The following is a 17,113-nucleotide window of genomic DNA, read 5'->3' on the forward strand; positions in this document are numbered from 1 at the left end:
AATATGCTTTCTGCTGAAAACAGAAACCCTCCTAATGCATCTGTGTGTGATATAGTTACATATAACAGACATTAAATGCTTAAATGGCAAAAAGAAAATACAAATAAGCAACACTGATACTAACAAGCACTAAAAGTTCATAAGATGTTTGTCTACCAAGCAGATCAAACCATGTTTCCGAGGAAATCAGACCGCAGAAGGTTTCAGTTTGATGCAAAAGATGAGCTGCTGTTGTCTCGCCTCACACGTATTTAACACAGTCAGGCGTGTTTAGTTTGCAGGTGAGGGGGCTTCTTCCTGCTTTAATGAACTTTACAGTTGATCCCCTTCATACAAAACAGCCTGAACTAAAATGTAATACATCAGAAAACACAAGGTCAGATGTGATAAATAACCATGGATCATTTATAAACTTGACTGACAACTGATCATTTTGCAACGCACACAAACTTTTAATCGTGTCCTTGTCCTTCGGCCTGTTAGTTCATAGGCAAGGTTTATGTGAGCATAGAAAAAGACACTGGCTTTGTCGGAAATCTCACTTTACCTTTTATACAGACCAGTTGTGGTTAGTACACCAACGGCTACAAATCCGTAAAAGTTTTTTATTTTATTTTATATATATATATATATATATATATAGCAGTTATATATATATATATATATATATATATATATATATATAGCAGTTGAAAAACGGTTAACATCATAATGGTACATGTTTATCAAAATAAAACCAATAGAAATATAGACTCATATGCGCTTATATATATATATATATATATATATATTTTTTTTTGGTAGGCCTAGGTTATGTGTTTTAATTACTTATGCTAAAGTAAGTAGGTAGGTCAGTATTTTGAGTAATAATAGAAATGAATGCAGCGCTGGCTGGCCTTTTGGTTTTGATATGGTGAAAGAGGAGTGATATAGCCTACAGATAAAGAGAGGAAGCGAATCAAAATGATAGAGAACCTAAAGGGTTATAGTAAGGTAAATAATAATAATAATAACAATAATAATAATAATAATATACATTTTAGAAAAAGGAATAAAAGCAGGAAACAATCAAAGAGTAGTGATGAAATAGTAGACTTTTTTGATAAGGAGTCAAAATAATAAGCTGAACACAAAGACAGCGACACACAAGCTGGATTTTTGGCATTAGAGCTGAACACGGAGCAGCCAAAAATACGGCAACATGTTAACCCAAAATAAAGAGGTAACTTTCATCAAAGTAAAAAGTGGCGGTATGGTGCGGAAACGCCAAAACGCTAAAGAATAAGAGAGGGATTAATTAGGAGTTTTTAATTATTTGTTTTAAATTATTGAATGTTTAATTATTTGAAAAAACAGAAAATACGGAAATAATTTAATTTCGTATTTTTTTTCTTCCATATCCAATCTGTTTACGCCACACTCCAGACCAGTAGATGGCGGTAATGCACCTCTTTTGTTGTTTTGCCAAAAAACACCAGAAGAATGCACGTTCATGTGTTTTCAGTAGAGGGAGAAGCCGAAGCAAAAACCGCAAGCTTTTTTATTTTTTTTATCTTTTTATTTCTTTTGTTTTCTATTTATTATTTTCTTTTCTTGTTTTTGTTACACGCGTTTCGGATGCTCGGCGTTGAACAACGGATCGCTTTTACAAAAATGACAGCTTTTTTGTAGTAGCCTATTGTTTATGTTTTATTTCACGGCTTGTTCACATGGGCTTTTGCTTTAAAACAGAAAATTACATTTGTTTCCACGCAATCTAGACTTGTTTTCGAAAACGTGGTGAAAAATTATGTTAGGTGTTTCTCTCGCACTGTGTGTTTTGCTTTTGCATGGTAAGCGATTTTTAAAAATATATTATTATTATTATTATTATTATTATTATTTTGACGTTTTGACAGACATTTAACGTGTACCATTATGAATCTCCTTTAATATTTAAGTTTAACATAAAAATGACTTTTGCTGATGATTTTGCTTTAAATTCTAAATACAGATTTTGTATAGTGTTATTATTTTGTATAGATTTTCATTATGAATGCTGACATATTTATATATCCAAAGTCTTTATGATCTGTAGAAAAACTTTTTCACAGCACTTTTCTGTTGTATAATTTTGTCCCACTATCCCAGACATGGTTTTTTATTATTTGCTTCTTCTTTTTTTCTCTGCAGGTGCATCTGTTGTTGATACAGAGGAAGTGTCAGTGATGGTGGGAGATTCAGTCACTCTAAACACTGATGTTGAAACAAACCACGAAGACAGAATTATGTGGTATTTTAATAATGTCCGTATCGTGCTAATCACTGGAAATCACACTAAGATCTGTACAGATGCTGAGTGTCCTGAGAGATTCAGAGACAGACTGAAGCTGGATTATGTGACTGCATCTCTGACCATCACAAACATCAACACCACGGATTCTGGAGTTTATCATCTACAGATCAACAACCGCAACAGTGAAAAGGTCTTTAGTGTTGCTGTTCATGGTGAGTCATTTAAGTCTTAAACAGACTATACAGTGCCTTCCACTAATATTGGCTTAATATAAGCAAAATTTGCTGTGAAAATAAATCTGCTTCGTTTATCCTTTAGATCTTTCATTTTTTTTAAAAATCGAACCTTTCATTGAAGTAAAACAATGGAAACTGGAAATCTCAACATAACAGAGATTTCTCTAACAATGTCTAATGAGTTTGGAGAACACCTGACCAGAGATCAGAGACCATTTCTTCATACCGAATCTCTCCAGATCCTTCCGATTCCCAGCTTCATGCTGGTGCTTCTTTTCTTCAGTTTCTACAGGGTTCAGGTCGGGGAAATGGGATGGCCATGGCACAAGCTTTATTCTGTGCTCCGTTACATATTTTTGTGTTGATTTTGATGTTTGTTTTGGATCATTGTCCTGATTGATGGTCCAACCACAGTCCATATAAGATTTCTAACAAAGGCAGTCAGGTTTAGATTTTTTTGTCCATTATTTGACAGAATCCATGATGCCTCCGGCAGCAAAATAGGCCAACAACATTAAAGACCCAGTAGTATTTTTTTTTAACCGTGGACATGGGGTACTTTTTAATTCCATCTGGTGGGTTTGGTGCCAAAAAGCTTTTTTTTTTGGTTTCATCTGACCATAGAAGCCAGTCCTGTTTGAAGTTCCAATTGTGTCTGACAACTGAATAAGCTGGAGTATGTTTTTGGGTGAGCTAGGAAGATTTTTCTTGAAACCCTCTGGAACAACATGTGGTGATGTAGGGGCTGTTTGATCACTTTATTTTAGGCTTTCTGACCGCAAGACTCAACTAATCTCTGCAATTCTCCAGCTGTGATACTTGGAGAGTCTTTGACCCCTCAAAGTCTCCTCCTCACCGTGTATAAGGATGATATAGACACATGTCCTCTTCCAGGCAGATTTGTAACATCTTTAGTTGATTGGAACTTCTTAATTACTTCCCTGATGGTGGGAATTGGGATTTTCAATGCGCTAGCTTCTGTCTTGCAGTCACTTTCTACTTTGTGAAGCTCAACAACTATCAGAACTACATTCTTTGGTTTTCCTCCTTGTGATGGATGATTAAGTGAATTTGGCCTTTGTGTTCCTCATATTTATAATCCTGTGGAAAAGAAAGTCTTGGCTGGGCAATTTTATACTCTTAGCCACCCTGGTGTGGTAACAAGTTGTAATATTAATGGGAATATACTTCAGAGATATTTTACTTAGACAGATTTGGACGCCAATAACATGAACTAGAGAAAAACATTTATTTCATAAAAAATGGAAACAGTTTCCATTGTTTTACTTCAATGAAAGGGTAGAATTTTACGTTTTTTTTTGAGTGAAAGATCTAAAGGGTGCCAATATTAGTGGGGAGGGCATTATGTTTAAATCAAATATTTTTGTGTTTATTGTAGTGGTGACTCTTAGCAGCTTGAAAAACACAACTTTCCTTCCAATTGTGAATGGATTATGTGAGGGATATCAACAGTTAGCTGTGCATTGCACAATTTTAATGTACAATGTGGAAGCAAAGAACCACCTGACGTGCAACTAGCCATGGATTATGTCAGGTGTCAGTTAAAGCTGTTTTTAAAATGTAATTGTTTTCATATTGCACTTGTGTCGTTTGTTGTTCTCAGTAAAAAGATCCTCCAGCAGCTGCTGGTTTGTGTTTCAGATGCTCCTGCCGCAGAACGAGATGATGTGAAGTCAGTGCAGGAGGGAGAATCCGTCACTTTAGATCCCGGTGTAATAAACAACCCATATGATTCCATCACGTGGCTTTTTAATGGCGTCCACATTGCTGAAATCAGTGGCGATCCCAATAAGACCTGCACAGGTGTTCAGTGTGAAAATGGCGATGGGAGATTTAGAGACAGACTGGAGGTTAATCAGACTGGATTTCTGACCGTCGCAAACATCAAACCCACAGACTCTGGAGTTTATCAACTACATATCATCAGCAGCAGCTTCAGTATTAGAAGGATTAGGAGTTTCAGTGTTACTGGTGAGTTTCGTCCAGTTACTCAGTGCAAATCAAATAAAGTGCCTTTCATTGACGACTGTTTCGACTAACATTTTAATGAATGGTGTAAACTTGCACAATGTAGAAAATTGCGTTGATGACATTTTAGTTCCTGTTCTTCAAAAACCACCGTTTATCAGTTAAATCAGTACCACAAAGCAGTCAGAGATCACAATGAAATCTATATGAATGTCTCTCTTTATTGTTACAGGTTCAGGTCCGTCTCCAGCCGCTTCACTAGGAATATGTGCTGCTGTGTTTCTTCTGCTCGCGGCTGCAGCTACTGGTGTGATTTACTGTCTTAATCAAGAGAACGGTGAGTGTTACATCCAGCTGATCGAACAAGATGGAAATAATACATTCAAGATGTGAAAATTAGTAATTCGCTAAAGTCACCTGTGTATGTAACTGAGTCTCTCATTATTTTTCAAACAGGCAGCGGTACGGGGCAATGTCCAGCTCAGGTAATATTAACCTCAATTCCTCAAAACACAATTCTGATCTTTAGGGTTTGTATGTGTGTGTAACTAAATCATCAATCCTGTTCGTTTCTCTTACCTTCTATGTTTTCTTACAGGCTGTTATGCAATTAAAAGACTGAAACTGCCGCTGAAACCAATATGGCATTATTTATTATTCTATACCTTGCCAAGACGACCATTATGACAAGGAAGTGTATTGGACTTCTCCGATATAATCACACGAGGCCTTGTACTGGAAGACACAAGTGCATTTCACATGCTGTAGTTGCCATTACTGGTTACATGATTTTACTTTTGACATCTGGCTGTTACTACATATTATGTTAACTTGTGTAGTGTAAAACTGTGGTTTTAGTATGTTACAGTTAGTTGCTTAGTAATTGCGTACCTCATATTTACATGCTTTGCGCTGTACTGTAGTATTAAAAATCAACCTCCGAAAGCACTTTGTAGTATAGCAATATCTATGATAATGTACAATCCTAGATCTGTTAAGCAGGTCACATGGTGCAATTGTCCAATCAATGGCACTGACTCCACAAATATGCAAATAAGAATGCTAGCCTGGGTTTTAGAAATGTATAACAGCCAAAAATGTGTTAGTTGTGCTCAGAAAATGAACAACATTAGTAATAATGCACTTACCTTTGTGTTGCACTTTAAATTAAAATGGGAATTAGAATTGGGAGTGGAGTCATCCACTCTTTAACTTATATGTGTGCCTCTTTGGCATAGCGATCACTTGAATATAGAGCTGCACGTTAAAAATCTGATCCCTTATTTGACTAAAAACATGTCACTCATGAATCAAGCCTATAAAATGTATAGTTTAAAAACTGCCAAGTTTTTCACAAGTTTTCACATTCACCCAGTCTGGCAACACTGATTCTGTTGTAATGTGAACAAGTGAAGCATTGTTTTTATTTATACTTTTACGTGACTCACAATGGAGTTGTAGTGTTGTCTTGCTTGGAACATTTTGTGATATTTTATGTGGCGCTGTTTAGATAGTCTTACTGCCAGAGTAAGAGTCTTGGATTTCATGTGAGAAGGAAGATTGTGACCTGTGGGACATTAAAGGTGAGCATCCTGTTTACGAAGCATGTTTATTGTGATACTATGCCTTAAATTATCACTGTGTGATCAATATTTGACTCTATTTAAGGGTTTAGCCTTTAATCAATGAGAACTAGACATGGATGTTTCACAGCACAAATGTTTCAGTGATTTTAGTAAGCTGTTCAAAGGTAATGATCTGTGTAAGAGATTTTATTTTGTGAAAAAAAAGGAAATATCATGTGCCTTAACTTAGTGTCAGCAGATGTAAAATGTGCTGTAAAGTTGAGCCTGTGTGAACGATGTTGTCTTTCTAAAACAAATAAATTAATTAATGAATGCTTCTTGTATGTTTATTTGATGAATGCCATTTCAGAAATTTTCACAGGCAATTGCTGGATTCTTGAAATGGTGAATTCCTAGTCTGGACACAAGATTACAAATACTATTATAACACTAGTATACATGAATGTATTTTTGAGATGTAAGTGGTAATGTCATATCAGTCTGAAAAAGAAAGTGATACTTTCTATATCTTAAACTCTTTAAAGATATCAAATTGTCATTTTAAAGAAGGAATAATAGTGGATATTTTATAACGTATTATTATTAACCTTAGGATATAAGTGCGGTGAGCATTATTAGTAACCCTAATATAAGCAGTAGCATTCATGACAAAGCAAACATTTTTTTCTCATGTATTGCTCACCCCTCTAGTGGTTAAATGCTGTATTAGTTTCAGTTTTGAGGGTGCGCTTTCTTCTGCTGCTTTAATTTGTAGCACAGGCAGAAATTAAAAGCAAAAGCAATTGTATATAAGCTATAAAAGGACAGAATTTGTCTCAGAAATGCAGGGGATGTTATGTTTACTATACAGAAGCATTTGATGCGGGGTATTATTTAGCTGTGTGTGAAGGAAAAAAAAAAACAGCAGCTTTCCACAGTCCACAAAATAATAAGCTGCATTAATCTGAGATTCGAATCATTACAATTCGATTCGCCAATCACTACAAACAGAAGCAGAAAGTAAGATTTTTTTGTTTCGAATGCAGATGAAAGAACGGCGTGAAACGTCACTACGTCGTCACGCAATATCCAATTTGTAGGCTTTATCTGGTTAAACCAGGAATGACCGAGCAGTTAAACACTGAATCTGTAGTCAGTGTAGGCAAAAATCGTGAAAAATGAAGCACGTCTTAAATTTGCTGTCATTGTTGTACATACTCGCGTATGGTAAGACATTTTTTATATACTCTCTTCAAATAAACGATAAACACGAACGTGACGGAGTTAGTTTTCGAGAAATGTATTTAATATCTACATTTACTTGTCCATTGTTAGACATTTATTAGTTTGTTTCTTTTCTGGTCAACGATAAATCGAACTAATGAACATGATTGTGTTGTTTTTGTTTGGCTCGTGATCAACTGTTTGTTCTTTTTGAGGTGTGTCTGGTGGTGATACACGGACAGTTTCTGTGATGGAGGGAGATTCGGTCACTTTCATATATCTTATGGAAAAAAAACAACAAGAAGACATTATGTGGTGTTTTAATAGCGTTCCCATCGCTGAAATTACTGGAGATCCCAATAAGATTTGCACGGATGCTCGGTGTGATAGTCGTAATGTGCGATTCAGAGACAGAGTGAAACTAGATAATCATACTGGATCTCTGACAATCACAAACGCCAGAACCACAGACTCTGGACTTTATGATGTATGGATCTCTAGAAAAAAACGTGGCGGTGGAGCACCCTACTCTGTTGTTGTTCGTGGTAAGTCTTTATGTTTATTAGCAAGTCATGTACATTTAAATGACGTCATTAATTTGATTCTTTTCGGAAAGAAATTAAATATGAATTTATTTTATTTAAGAAATTACTCCTTAAGGATTTCCACTTAAAGGGATTTCATGAAATACAACCGACAAGGTTAATCTCCCCTTCCTTTTACTGTCTGCCATCATGTTTCATCATAATTGTCCTCATACGATTGAGTTAGGCCTTTACTTATTTTAGGCATATTCATTAAGTTGCTTGTGAAATGTGTTATTGATTCAGCCAAGGTGATCAATACATAGCCCCTAAAGAAGATTTTATGATTCTTGCCATTCATGTCCATCCCTGGTAACAACAAATCTCATTTGATGAGAATTGGACCACTGGTTTTATGTGGATAGTATGTTGGTCTGTTTTATCATCAAAATTCAAACTTTCAAGTATATAAATATAGTAAATCCAAATTAAATTCCTATATGTGACCCTGGACCACAAAACCACTCATAAGGGCAAAGATTTTTAGAGATGTATACATGAATGAAAGCTGAATACATAAGCTTTCCATTGATGTGTGGTTTGTTAGGATAGGAAAATATATCGGCCGAGATACAAAATATTTGAAAATCTGGAATCCAAGGGTGAAAAAAAAAATCTAAATATTGAGAAAATTGCATATTACTAACCAAACATTACGTTTTGATATGTTTACAGTAGGAAATTTGCTAAATCTCTTCATGGAACATGATCATACCTATTATCCTTATGATTTTTGGGATAAAAGAAAAATCTGTAATTTTGACCCATACAATGTATTGTTACATAATGTTAAAAATATACCTATGACTGGTTTTATGGTCCAGGTCACATATGGTGTGGAAAATGCCAAAATCTTAGGTGTTTTTAATATTCATTTTCACTATTCATTTAAATGTTCATGTGATATATGATATTCATTAAGTTGTTGAAGATCAACCATGATACTCATGCATGTTTGTCTCATGATGAGTGCATGTGTGAATGATGTCTCCAGCTGTTTCTTTGCATGTGTTACATTTAGGGTTGTGCGATGTTGACTAAATATATCTGAATTTAATTCTCTACCAACAATCTTTATGATCTGAAAACAACTTTTCATGGCACTTTTCTGTTGTATAATTTAGTTTTGGTTTTGTTTTTGCTCATAAAGAACTGTTTGCTTCTTTTTTAGGTGTGTCTGGTGTTGATGCAGATGAAGTGTCATTGATAGAGGGAGATTCAGTCACTCTACACACTGGTGTTAAAACAAACCAACAAGAAAAGATAAAATGGTATTTTAATGACATTCGAATAGCTCAAATCAGTGTAGACCAGAGTAAGATCTGTACAGATGTTCAGTGTAAAGATGGCGACGAGAGATTCAGAGGCAGACTGAAGCTGGACAAACAGACTGGATCTCTGACCGTCAAGAACTTAAGGACCTCAGATGCTGGACTTTATAAACTACAGATCATCAACAGAAGAATCAGCATCACAAAGCAATTCGGGGTTGCTGTAGATAGTAAGTATAATTTAATGTTTGTGCTCAATAAATATGTACTTATTTGATCATTTAGGTTGATCCACATATAGTCATTAAGTATCATCCAGGAGACTCATGCATGTTTGTCTAATGAGTGACAGTGTAAATCAGTGTTTTTCTGCTGTTTGTTTGCCTGTGTTTGGTCATGAATCCAGACTTATTTTTCTACCTGCAGTCTTTGTGTCCTGTTGTATATTTTTGTTTGGTGTATAACAAGCTGTTCATTATCTCTTCAGATTTGTCTGGTGTTGGTACAGAAGAAGTGTCAGCCCATGCAATGAAGGGAGATTCAGTCATTCTAAATACTGATGTTAAAACAAACCAACAAAATAAGATTAAATGGTTTTTTAATGACCTCCGTATAGCTCAAATCAATAGAGACCTGAGTAAGACCTGTACAGATGTTAAGTGTAATGACGGTACTGAGAGATTCAGTGACAGGCTGAAGCTGGATCATCAGACTGGATCTCTGACCATCACAAACATCAACACCACAGACTCTGGACTTTATCAACTAGAGATCATCAGCGACACAATGAGCATCATGAAGCACGTTAGGGTTTGTGTTCATAGTAAGTCATTATGTTTAATAACTAGGGGTGGGCATAGATTAATTTTTTTAATCTAGATTAATCTAGATTAAATCTTGGAATTAATCTAGATTAATCTAGATTAAATCTTGGAATTAATCTAGATTAATCTAGATTAAAATGGCTAATTTGAATTCTGATGAAGGCATTCAGAATATGTGTGCTACCCAAATAATGACTAAACATGTTACACCGTACTTTTATTTTGACAGGTTGCCGTGAAGTTTCTGTGTATACAGTATGACATGATGCGAGTTTTCTCAAATGAAACGGTAAAAGTGACACTCACAGCAGTTTTGGAGATTGAGTTTATCTGTTCATGTGAGATGCAAATGCCAAAAATTACCGGGAGCGTCACGTGTGTTTCAGTATGCGTGTAGTAAAAGCGCGTCTCCACCATTCATAGTATGAATTTCATACATACAGCTAGGCAAACGGAACATACCGGATTCATATTAAAACGGTCTTTTTGCATTTCAGTTTTCACAGACACTAGTCCATATCGCGATTTGAATTAAGTGACAGACCATATTTGATTTATGAATCAAAAAAACGACGAATTTACGTGGCATTTCGCGCTATAGTAGATTCGGTTTTTATGAATGGAGGACGACGTGATCCCGTCTGTGTTTTGGCGGAGGAGACATAAACGCGCGACCATATTCTATAGTCTTTGGTATACATCCGCGTTAAACTATCAAGGTGAAAGTCATCATAGCTTGCGTAGTTTAGACCCAGCTCCCAACCCAATTTTGAGAATAGATTAACGGCGATATTTTTTTTATCGCCCGATAAAAGTCTCACGTTAACGCAGCACGTTAACGCCGATAACGGCCCACCACTATTAATAACATGTTTTGTACATTTAAATCACATCCAGAATGTGTTTCATGATATTTTACAGTGACATTCAGACGTGTTTTTTCTCTTAATTATTATACAGTATAAATACACATACGCTGGGACTTTACAATTTTGGCAACTGAAAATGAATTACAATTAACCCTTTAACACATATGATCACACTGGTGTGATTTGTCTTGGCTGGTTCCTGAAGCTTACGATCACACCGGTGTGATTTGAACGTTCTTTGCATCAACTTTTAAATACATTTACTTGCACATATTTCAAAATTGGAATATCAGATATTTCTAATATAGTGAGCATGCTTGTGGATTTTAATAATAAAAAGGAAAAACTAAATAAAAGCGATCCATGTGTCTTACGGTGCTATTGTAGCTGTGGTATGTCACATGACGCGTCACCATGGAAACAGTAATGCGAAACATTCTAAAATAACGGTCGCCTAAAAAACTCACTCTGGGGGTCAGCTAGAATATTTTAAACTCACGTGTGAAAGGGTCAAAACACCAATGTTCAGCCATATATGTAAGAGCTGTAGTGGTTTTATCTTCCAGTTCTTCTTGCAACACTCCAAGTGGTATTCAAAACCGCAAACAAAGACACTAAAGACCACAGTCTCTAATGCTACTTTTGAGGCCAGGGGAGTGAGGTTTACCTCACTCACTCCCATCCGGGTCACAGCACCAATGTAACCCATCCGGTTCTGCTTGCACCGCTCTGAGCATGAGGGAGCTATGCCAATAGGGCAGAGTAACCATTTGTAGGCGGGCCTAACTCTTATGTTATGTGAAAAAAGTCAGCAGACTCATTTTGAGACACTTTCTGATTTATGGGAATTACGAAGACAGGAGTTGGTGGATATTAACCATTATAGGGTGGTTTTGACCGACATGTCAAACAACCAATCACAGTTCGTTTCGTTCAGTGTCACGTTTCAGTGCGTGGAAATGCCCTCACAACAACAGACTGGAGTGCAACAAGTCAGTCATTGAAATAACCAGCATTAAAAGATAAATAAGAAGAGGGAGAACAAGCAGTAAGTCAGTAATTTGTTCGCGAACGTTGCAAAAGTGTATAACAACAATGGTGTCTGCATAAGCCCCTCTTAGCAAAACACAAGTGTAAATCAGTCGGCGCTATGTTTCCCTGTGGACTGAAAATAAACGCGACACTCGTGTCGACCGGAAATCCGATCAAATTCAACTAATCAGATCACGACTTCGACATTCCTGAAGTGTTTCCAATTAAGTGTACCATACGCATCAGACGTTTAGCCAACGTTCCGTCGGCGTGACGTCTGAGGCTGAGACTACACCGGTAGTGACACACTGGCAGCGATGAGTCACGTCGAAAGTGACGTCATAGGCTGATGCCAGCCAATGCTATTGTCGTTTTTTGTATGCAGGCTTCAGACACGGGTCACACTAACAGTGTTTCCCATAGCGTCCCCTAGAGGATGCAGTGTCTCACTCCCTATCTCAGGGAACCATGGTTACGTAACCTGAGATGTTTCTCATCAAGCCTTTTCTTATCTTGTGATGTTAAATGTTTAAGTGTATGTTATTTCATTTTTTTTTCACTAGGAAACCAAACTATGGGAGAATTTGATGTTTAAAATGTATTCAAATTGTTTTATAAGCTCAAAATATCAAATGTTAAAAATGATGAAGCATAAGGAATTGCTTTCATATCCATAGTTCTTGAGGTTGTTTAGTTAGTTACCGTCTTTATTGGTTTGTTTTTCAGATTTTTCTGCTGAAGAACGAGATCAAATGAGAAATAAGTCAGTGAAGGAGACAGAATCTGTCACTTTAGATCCTGGTGAAATAAAAAACCTAAATGATTCCCGGACATGGCATTTTAATGACATACTCATCGCTAAAATCACTGGAAATCAGAGTAAGATCTGTACAGATGATCAGTGTAAAGAGAGATTCAGAGACAGTGTGAAGGTGCATAACACTACATCTCTGACCATCACAAACATGAAGACATCAGACTCTGGACTCTATAAACTAACAACAACCAACATCAAATTCAGCATTATAAGAAGCTTTAATGTTTCTGTCACTGGTGAGTATCATGTATCATTTAGTCCATTTTCTGTAAACGGTGTTTGATGAAAGTTTGAATTTTTTAAAAAGATTTTCCACTCAAAGTAAAAAATAATCTCTCTGTTTCCAGCTGCTGCAGAAAGAGAATATTCTGGAGTTGTTGTTGTTGTTGTTGCTGCTGCTGTTCTGCTGGTTGTTGCTGTTGTGATTTACTTTCACAATCGAAGAAGAGGTGTGTATTACATACAGATTCTAGCCTAGAATCTAGACGCGCCCCTAGCGGCAGCAAATTACATTTGCTTCCAAGGTCAGTCTAGTTACTCTCAATTCACCTAAAATTCCGAAAAATCCAAGATGTACCGGTCCAATCACAAGTCGGTTGGGCGGGCTTAACATGATGACGTCTGACCTGCGACCATAAGTTCCGTCAGACATGAATTCCTGATTCCGTGAATTAAGCGTGGAAAACTGAACAGTATTTATATAATTTTTTACTTTTGATACACAGCCACGTCCATGTGTCCTGAGCTTGTTACATCTGAACGCGCTGTGGTGTAGAATACGCAAACACCGGAAGCGATCTGTGGCGTGTATACGACACTCATTGTTTACACAGCACAAGAGATTGTGGATATAGCGGCTATTCAAAATGGTAATTACTTGCGCTTGTCCTGGTTGTTCAAACCCATTTAAAGCTAAAAGATCCACGTCCACATGTGACGAGTCGAATCATAGATATGCTAAACTCGTGCTCATGACGGATGGACGTGGCTGCGTACCAAAGGTAAAAAGAAAATGATATAAATACTGTTCATTTTCTTGCAAAAGCCGATTGTTTCGTGTCTTAGGACATCAATGTATCGCCACGAGCCGCAGGGTGTAATTTGGGTTTGTCTGTGCATGTTTACTTTTAAAGGTTTAGTGCCCATCTATGTCTATTATTTGGCTGACAGATTGCACAGTGCACTGATTTTTGTTAAAAAAATCTTCGCCGCTCTGACTACGTCACCCGACCGACTACGTCTCTGATTGGTTGTAGCGCTATCCTATTGCGTGGAGAGGAGTTTGAAAGACAACTGTTAATCCCACCCCTCCGGTTGAGCCCTGTCTATGGAGAGTGCCCAGACCCTACATTTATGTGGGTCTGGCTTGCCAGGCTATACAGATTCAGCAACAAGATGAAAATATTAGTACTATGTGTTTAATTGAGTTTGTTATTATTGTTCAAACAGACATTGAGCTGCCGTCCAATGATCAGGTAAGACTGATATGTGCCTGTATGATAGTTGACATATTTTAGATAGGCTATTAAATCAGAAGAATGTCTTTGACTTCTACATGCAAAATAAGAAATGAGTAGCCTATACAGTTTTATTAGTCTGCCATCCAAATTCTTCTTGAATAGTATAATTTTAAAAGGGTCATATGATGCGGTTTCATGTTTCCCTTTGTCTTTGGATTGTTATAAGCTATTTCTGCATATACACTTTATTGCCAAAGGTATTGGGACACCACCTTCTAATGAACAGGTTTGACTACTTTAGTAATTCTGTGTATAAGGCAAGGCTCAAAAAAGTGATTGGTGATTGATTCAGTCAGTGTGGAAGAACTTGACCGGTTCTGCAGAAAGAAAGAAAGTACTAATCCCAACTGAACACCTCTGGTGTGACTTTAAATGCAGACCATGAGCCAAAAACTCTTTGCCAAACACCAATGACTTGTACATTAGACACTTTCAAAACTATTGCTACAGCGATGGAAAAACAACTTTTAAATACATAAATCATGTTTATCGTCTTTGTTGCCACCGCTTTGGAAGTGCCTTTTTCTGTTCTATATATGGGGGTGTCCCAGTAATTTTGTCCATATATTGTATGTGCAAGTCAGTTGTTTTGGGTGAGTTTTTGGCTCAAGTCTGCATTTAAAGGTGCAGGTGTTCAGCTGGACTTAGGACTTGGTTTTATGCAGACTAGTCACGCAGGTACACAAACTGACTGATTCAATCATTTCTCTTTGAACTTTGCCTTATACACAGAGGCATTGTCTTCTTAGAACAGAAAAGGGTCCTGTCCAAACTGTTGCTATAAAATTAGAAATACACAATTCCCTGGAATATCATTATATGCTTAAACATAAAGATTTGTACTCATGGAAATGACTAAAGTAGTCAAACCTGTTCATTAAAATGGGGTGTCCCAGTACTTTTTGGCAATATAGTATATAAGATCTGTAAAGTTACAAGGATTAAAATCTTAAACCTAAAAAGATATTCTTTATAAAATTTAAGACTCAGCCACCCTTCCTAAAACCACTCATTTAAACATGCCCCTACAAATCTACCAAGATTTGCAAATGTATTTGCTTTGTAAAAAAAATATGTGTTTTAGAAATGCGGGGCACAGAGGAGCAATAATAATGTACAGTATACAGTGCCTTGCAAAATTATTCACATACTCACATACATCATTTTTTTCCAAGTTTTTTTCTGGTTTTCTTCCAAACATGATGCATGGAATTGAGGTTCATCAGACCAGAGAATCTTGTTTTTCAAAACCTGAGAGTTCTTTAGGTGCTTTTTTGCAAATTCCAAGTGGGTTTTTATGTCTTCGCTAAGGAGATGGTCACATTGCCATAAAGACCAGATTGGTGGGGTGTTGCAGTGATGTTTGTCCTTCTGTAAGTTTCTCCCATCTGCATATATGATCATGAAGCTCAACTAGAGTGAGTATCAGCTTCTTGGTCACCAGTCTAATCAAGGCCCTTCTCCATCAGTTGCTCAGTTTGACCAGGAGTCCAGCTCAACGAAGAGTCCTAGTTATTCCAAACTTCTTCCATTAAGGGTAACAGAGACTACATGCTTCTGTGAACCTTCAGTGCAGCACATTTTTGTTCTGAACTCTTCTCTAGATCTGTGCTTGACGCAATTCTGTCTTTTAACTCTACAGGCAGTTCTTTTGACCTCAGGGCTTGGTTTTTGCTCTGATATGCATTTTCAGCTTCTAGACATTTTATTGAGAGGTGTGCCTTTCCAAATCATACACATTCAAATGAATTTGCTACAGGTTAACTCCACTCGGAGTGTAGTAAGATCTACAAGTTATATAAATTCTCCTGAAGTAAATTTCAACTTTACCAGATTAGGGTATGAATACTTATGCAATGGAATCATTTCAGTTTTTATTTCTAATAAATTTACAAAGTTGTTACAAACCTGATTTTTGCTTTGTCATTATGGTGTATGGAGTGTAGATTGATGTGAAAAAAAAAAAAAAAATAATTAAAACAGCTTAACAAAAGACTGCAATGTAACAAATCATGAAAAAAACGAAGGGGTACGCATACTTTCGCAAGGCACTGTATGGCAAATAATGTTTGTTTTTTTAAACCCAAGCCGCGTAAACGCATTCCATTGAACCAAATCACTAAACAATGTTCTTTTTTAGCATCATCGTATGACCCATTTAAAATATCAGAATTTTAGCATATGAACTCTTTAGTCTTGTTCTCTTTGTATAACTAAACCATCAATCCTGTTGATTTAATCTGATTTTGTATTTTAGGTCGATGTAGATGGCTTGTCCCCTAATCAGGCTGAAGTTCTACTATACGAAGAGACGTCCTCTAATCAGTCTGATGCTCATGCTGCTGATGAGATGTCACAGTAACACTATTATTTTGATTATGAGAGAAGAACATCAGCTGAAACTCACAACCTTCAGAGAGAAACAAACAAAGTCATGGATGCAGTAGCGTGTTAACCCACCACGCAAACCACACAATTGCGTAGGGCCCCACGAGTTGGGGGGGGAGCCCCCGCGATTTTTCCCGAGGGGGCAGTTGGGGTTTCGGTGCCTTGCTCAAGGGACTCATGGTATTGAGGGGGGAGAGATTACAGGTCCAACTCTCTAACCATTAAGGCCGGGACACACCAACCCGACGCCAACCAACTAGCGCCGACGAAAGCCAACCGTCTTGTTGCCTCTAGTCGGCTGCGTCTGCGGGTGTCTGGGCGATTAAGGCCGGGAAACACCAAGCCGACGATCGGCCGTCTGGCCTCGTCGGGCAGTTGGTGGGCATCGGTGAAGCGCGTCGGTTCGGTGTGTTCCACACGTCGGCTCGCATCGGCCAAAATTTGCCCGATTCGACATTTTGAATCGGCGTCGGGCTTGTTGGGGCCGTCTGGGAAAGAGAGCGCTCTGATTGGCTGTTC

The 17,113-nt window shown here is 37.2% G+C and overlaps 1 protein-coding gene across 1 annotated transcript; it reads left to right on the forward strand.

Annotated features, from left to right (window-relative positions):
- The first annotated feature begins 1,503 nt into the window (after positions 1-1,503).
- On the forward strand, positions 1,504-16,568 carry LOC141337975 (cell adhesion molecule CEACAM3-like). Its single transcript, XM_073843549.1, has 12 exons — positions 1,504-1,832; positions 2,173-2,487; positions 4,174-4,503; positions 4,733-4,837; positions 4,957-4,962; positions 7,505-7,834; positions 9,045-9,361; positions 9,613-9,967; positions 12,596-12,922; positions 13,034-13,135; positions 14,136-14,161; positions 16,464-16,568. The coding sequence occupies exons 1-12, from the start codon at positions 1,790-1,792 to the stop codon at positions 16,566-16,568; spliced, it is 2,361 nt and encodes a 786-aa protein (XP_073699650.1). The 5' UTR covers positions 1,504-1,789.
- The last annotated feature ends 545 nt before the right edge of the window (positions 16,569-17,113 follow it).

This window comes from Garra rufa, chromosome 7 (genome assembly GCF_049309525.1).
Source record: "Garra rufa chromosome 7, GarRuf1.0, whole genome shotgun sequence".
Taxonomy (NCBI): Eukaryota; Metazoa; Chordata; class Actinopteri; order Cypriniformes; family Cyprinidae; genus Garra; species Garra rufa.

What these genes read in the sequence shown, in the direction of transcription:
- LOC141337975 (XM_073843549.1), top strand. Translation starts at nt 1,790, where the DNA reads ATGTTAGGTGTTTCTCTCGCACTGTGTGTTTTGCTTTTGCATG. An exon ending in CTTTAGTGTTGCTGTTCATG is followed by an intron (nt 2,488 to 4,173) that starts GTGAGTCATTTA and finishes TTTGTGTTTCAG; the next exon opens with ATGCTCCTGCCGCAGAACGA. An exon ending in CGTTAGGGTTTGTGTTCATA is followed by an intron (nt 9,968 to 12,595) that starts GTAAGTCATTAT and finishes TTTGTTTTTCAG; the next exon opens with ATTTTTCTGCTGAAGAACGA.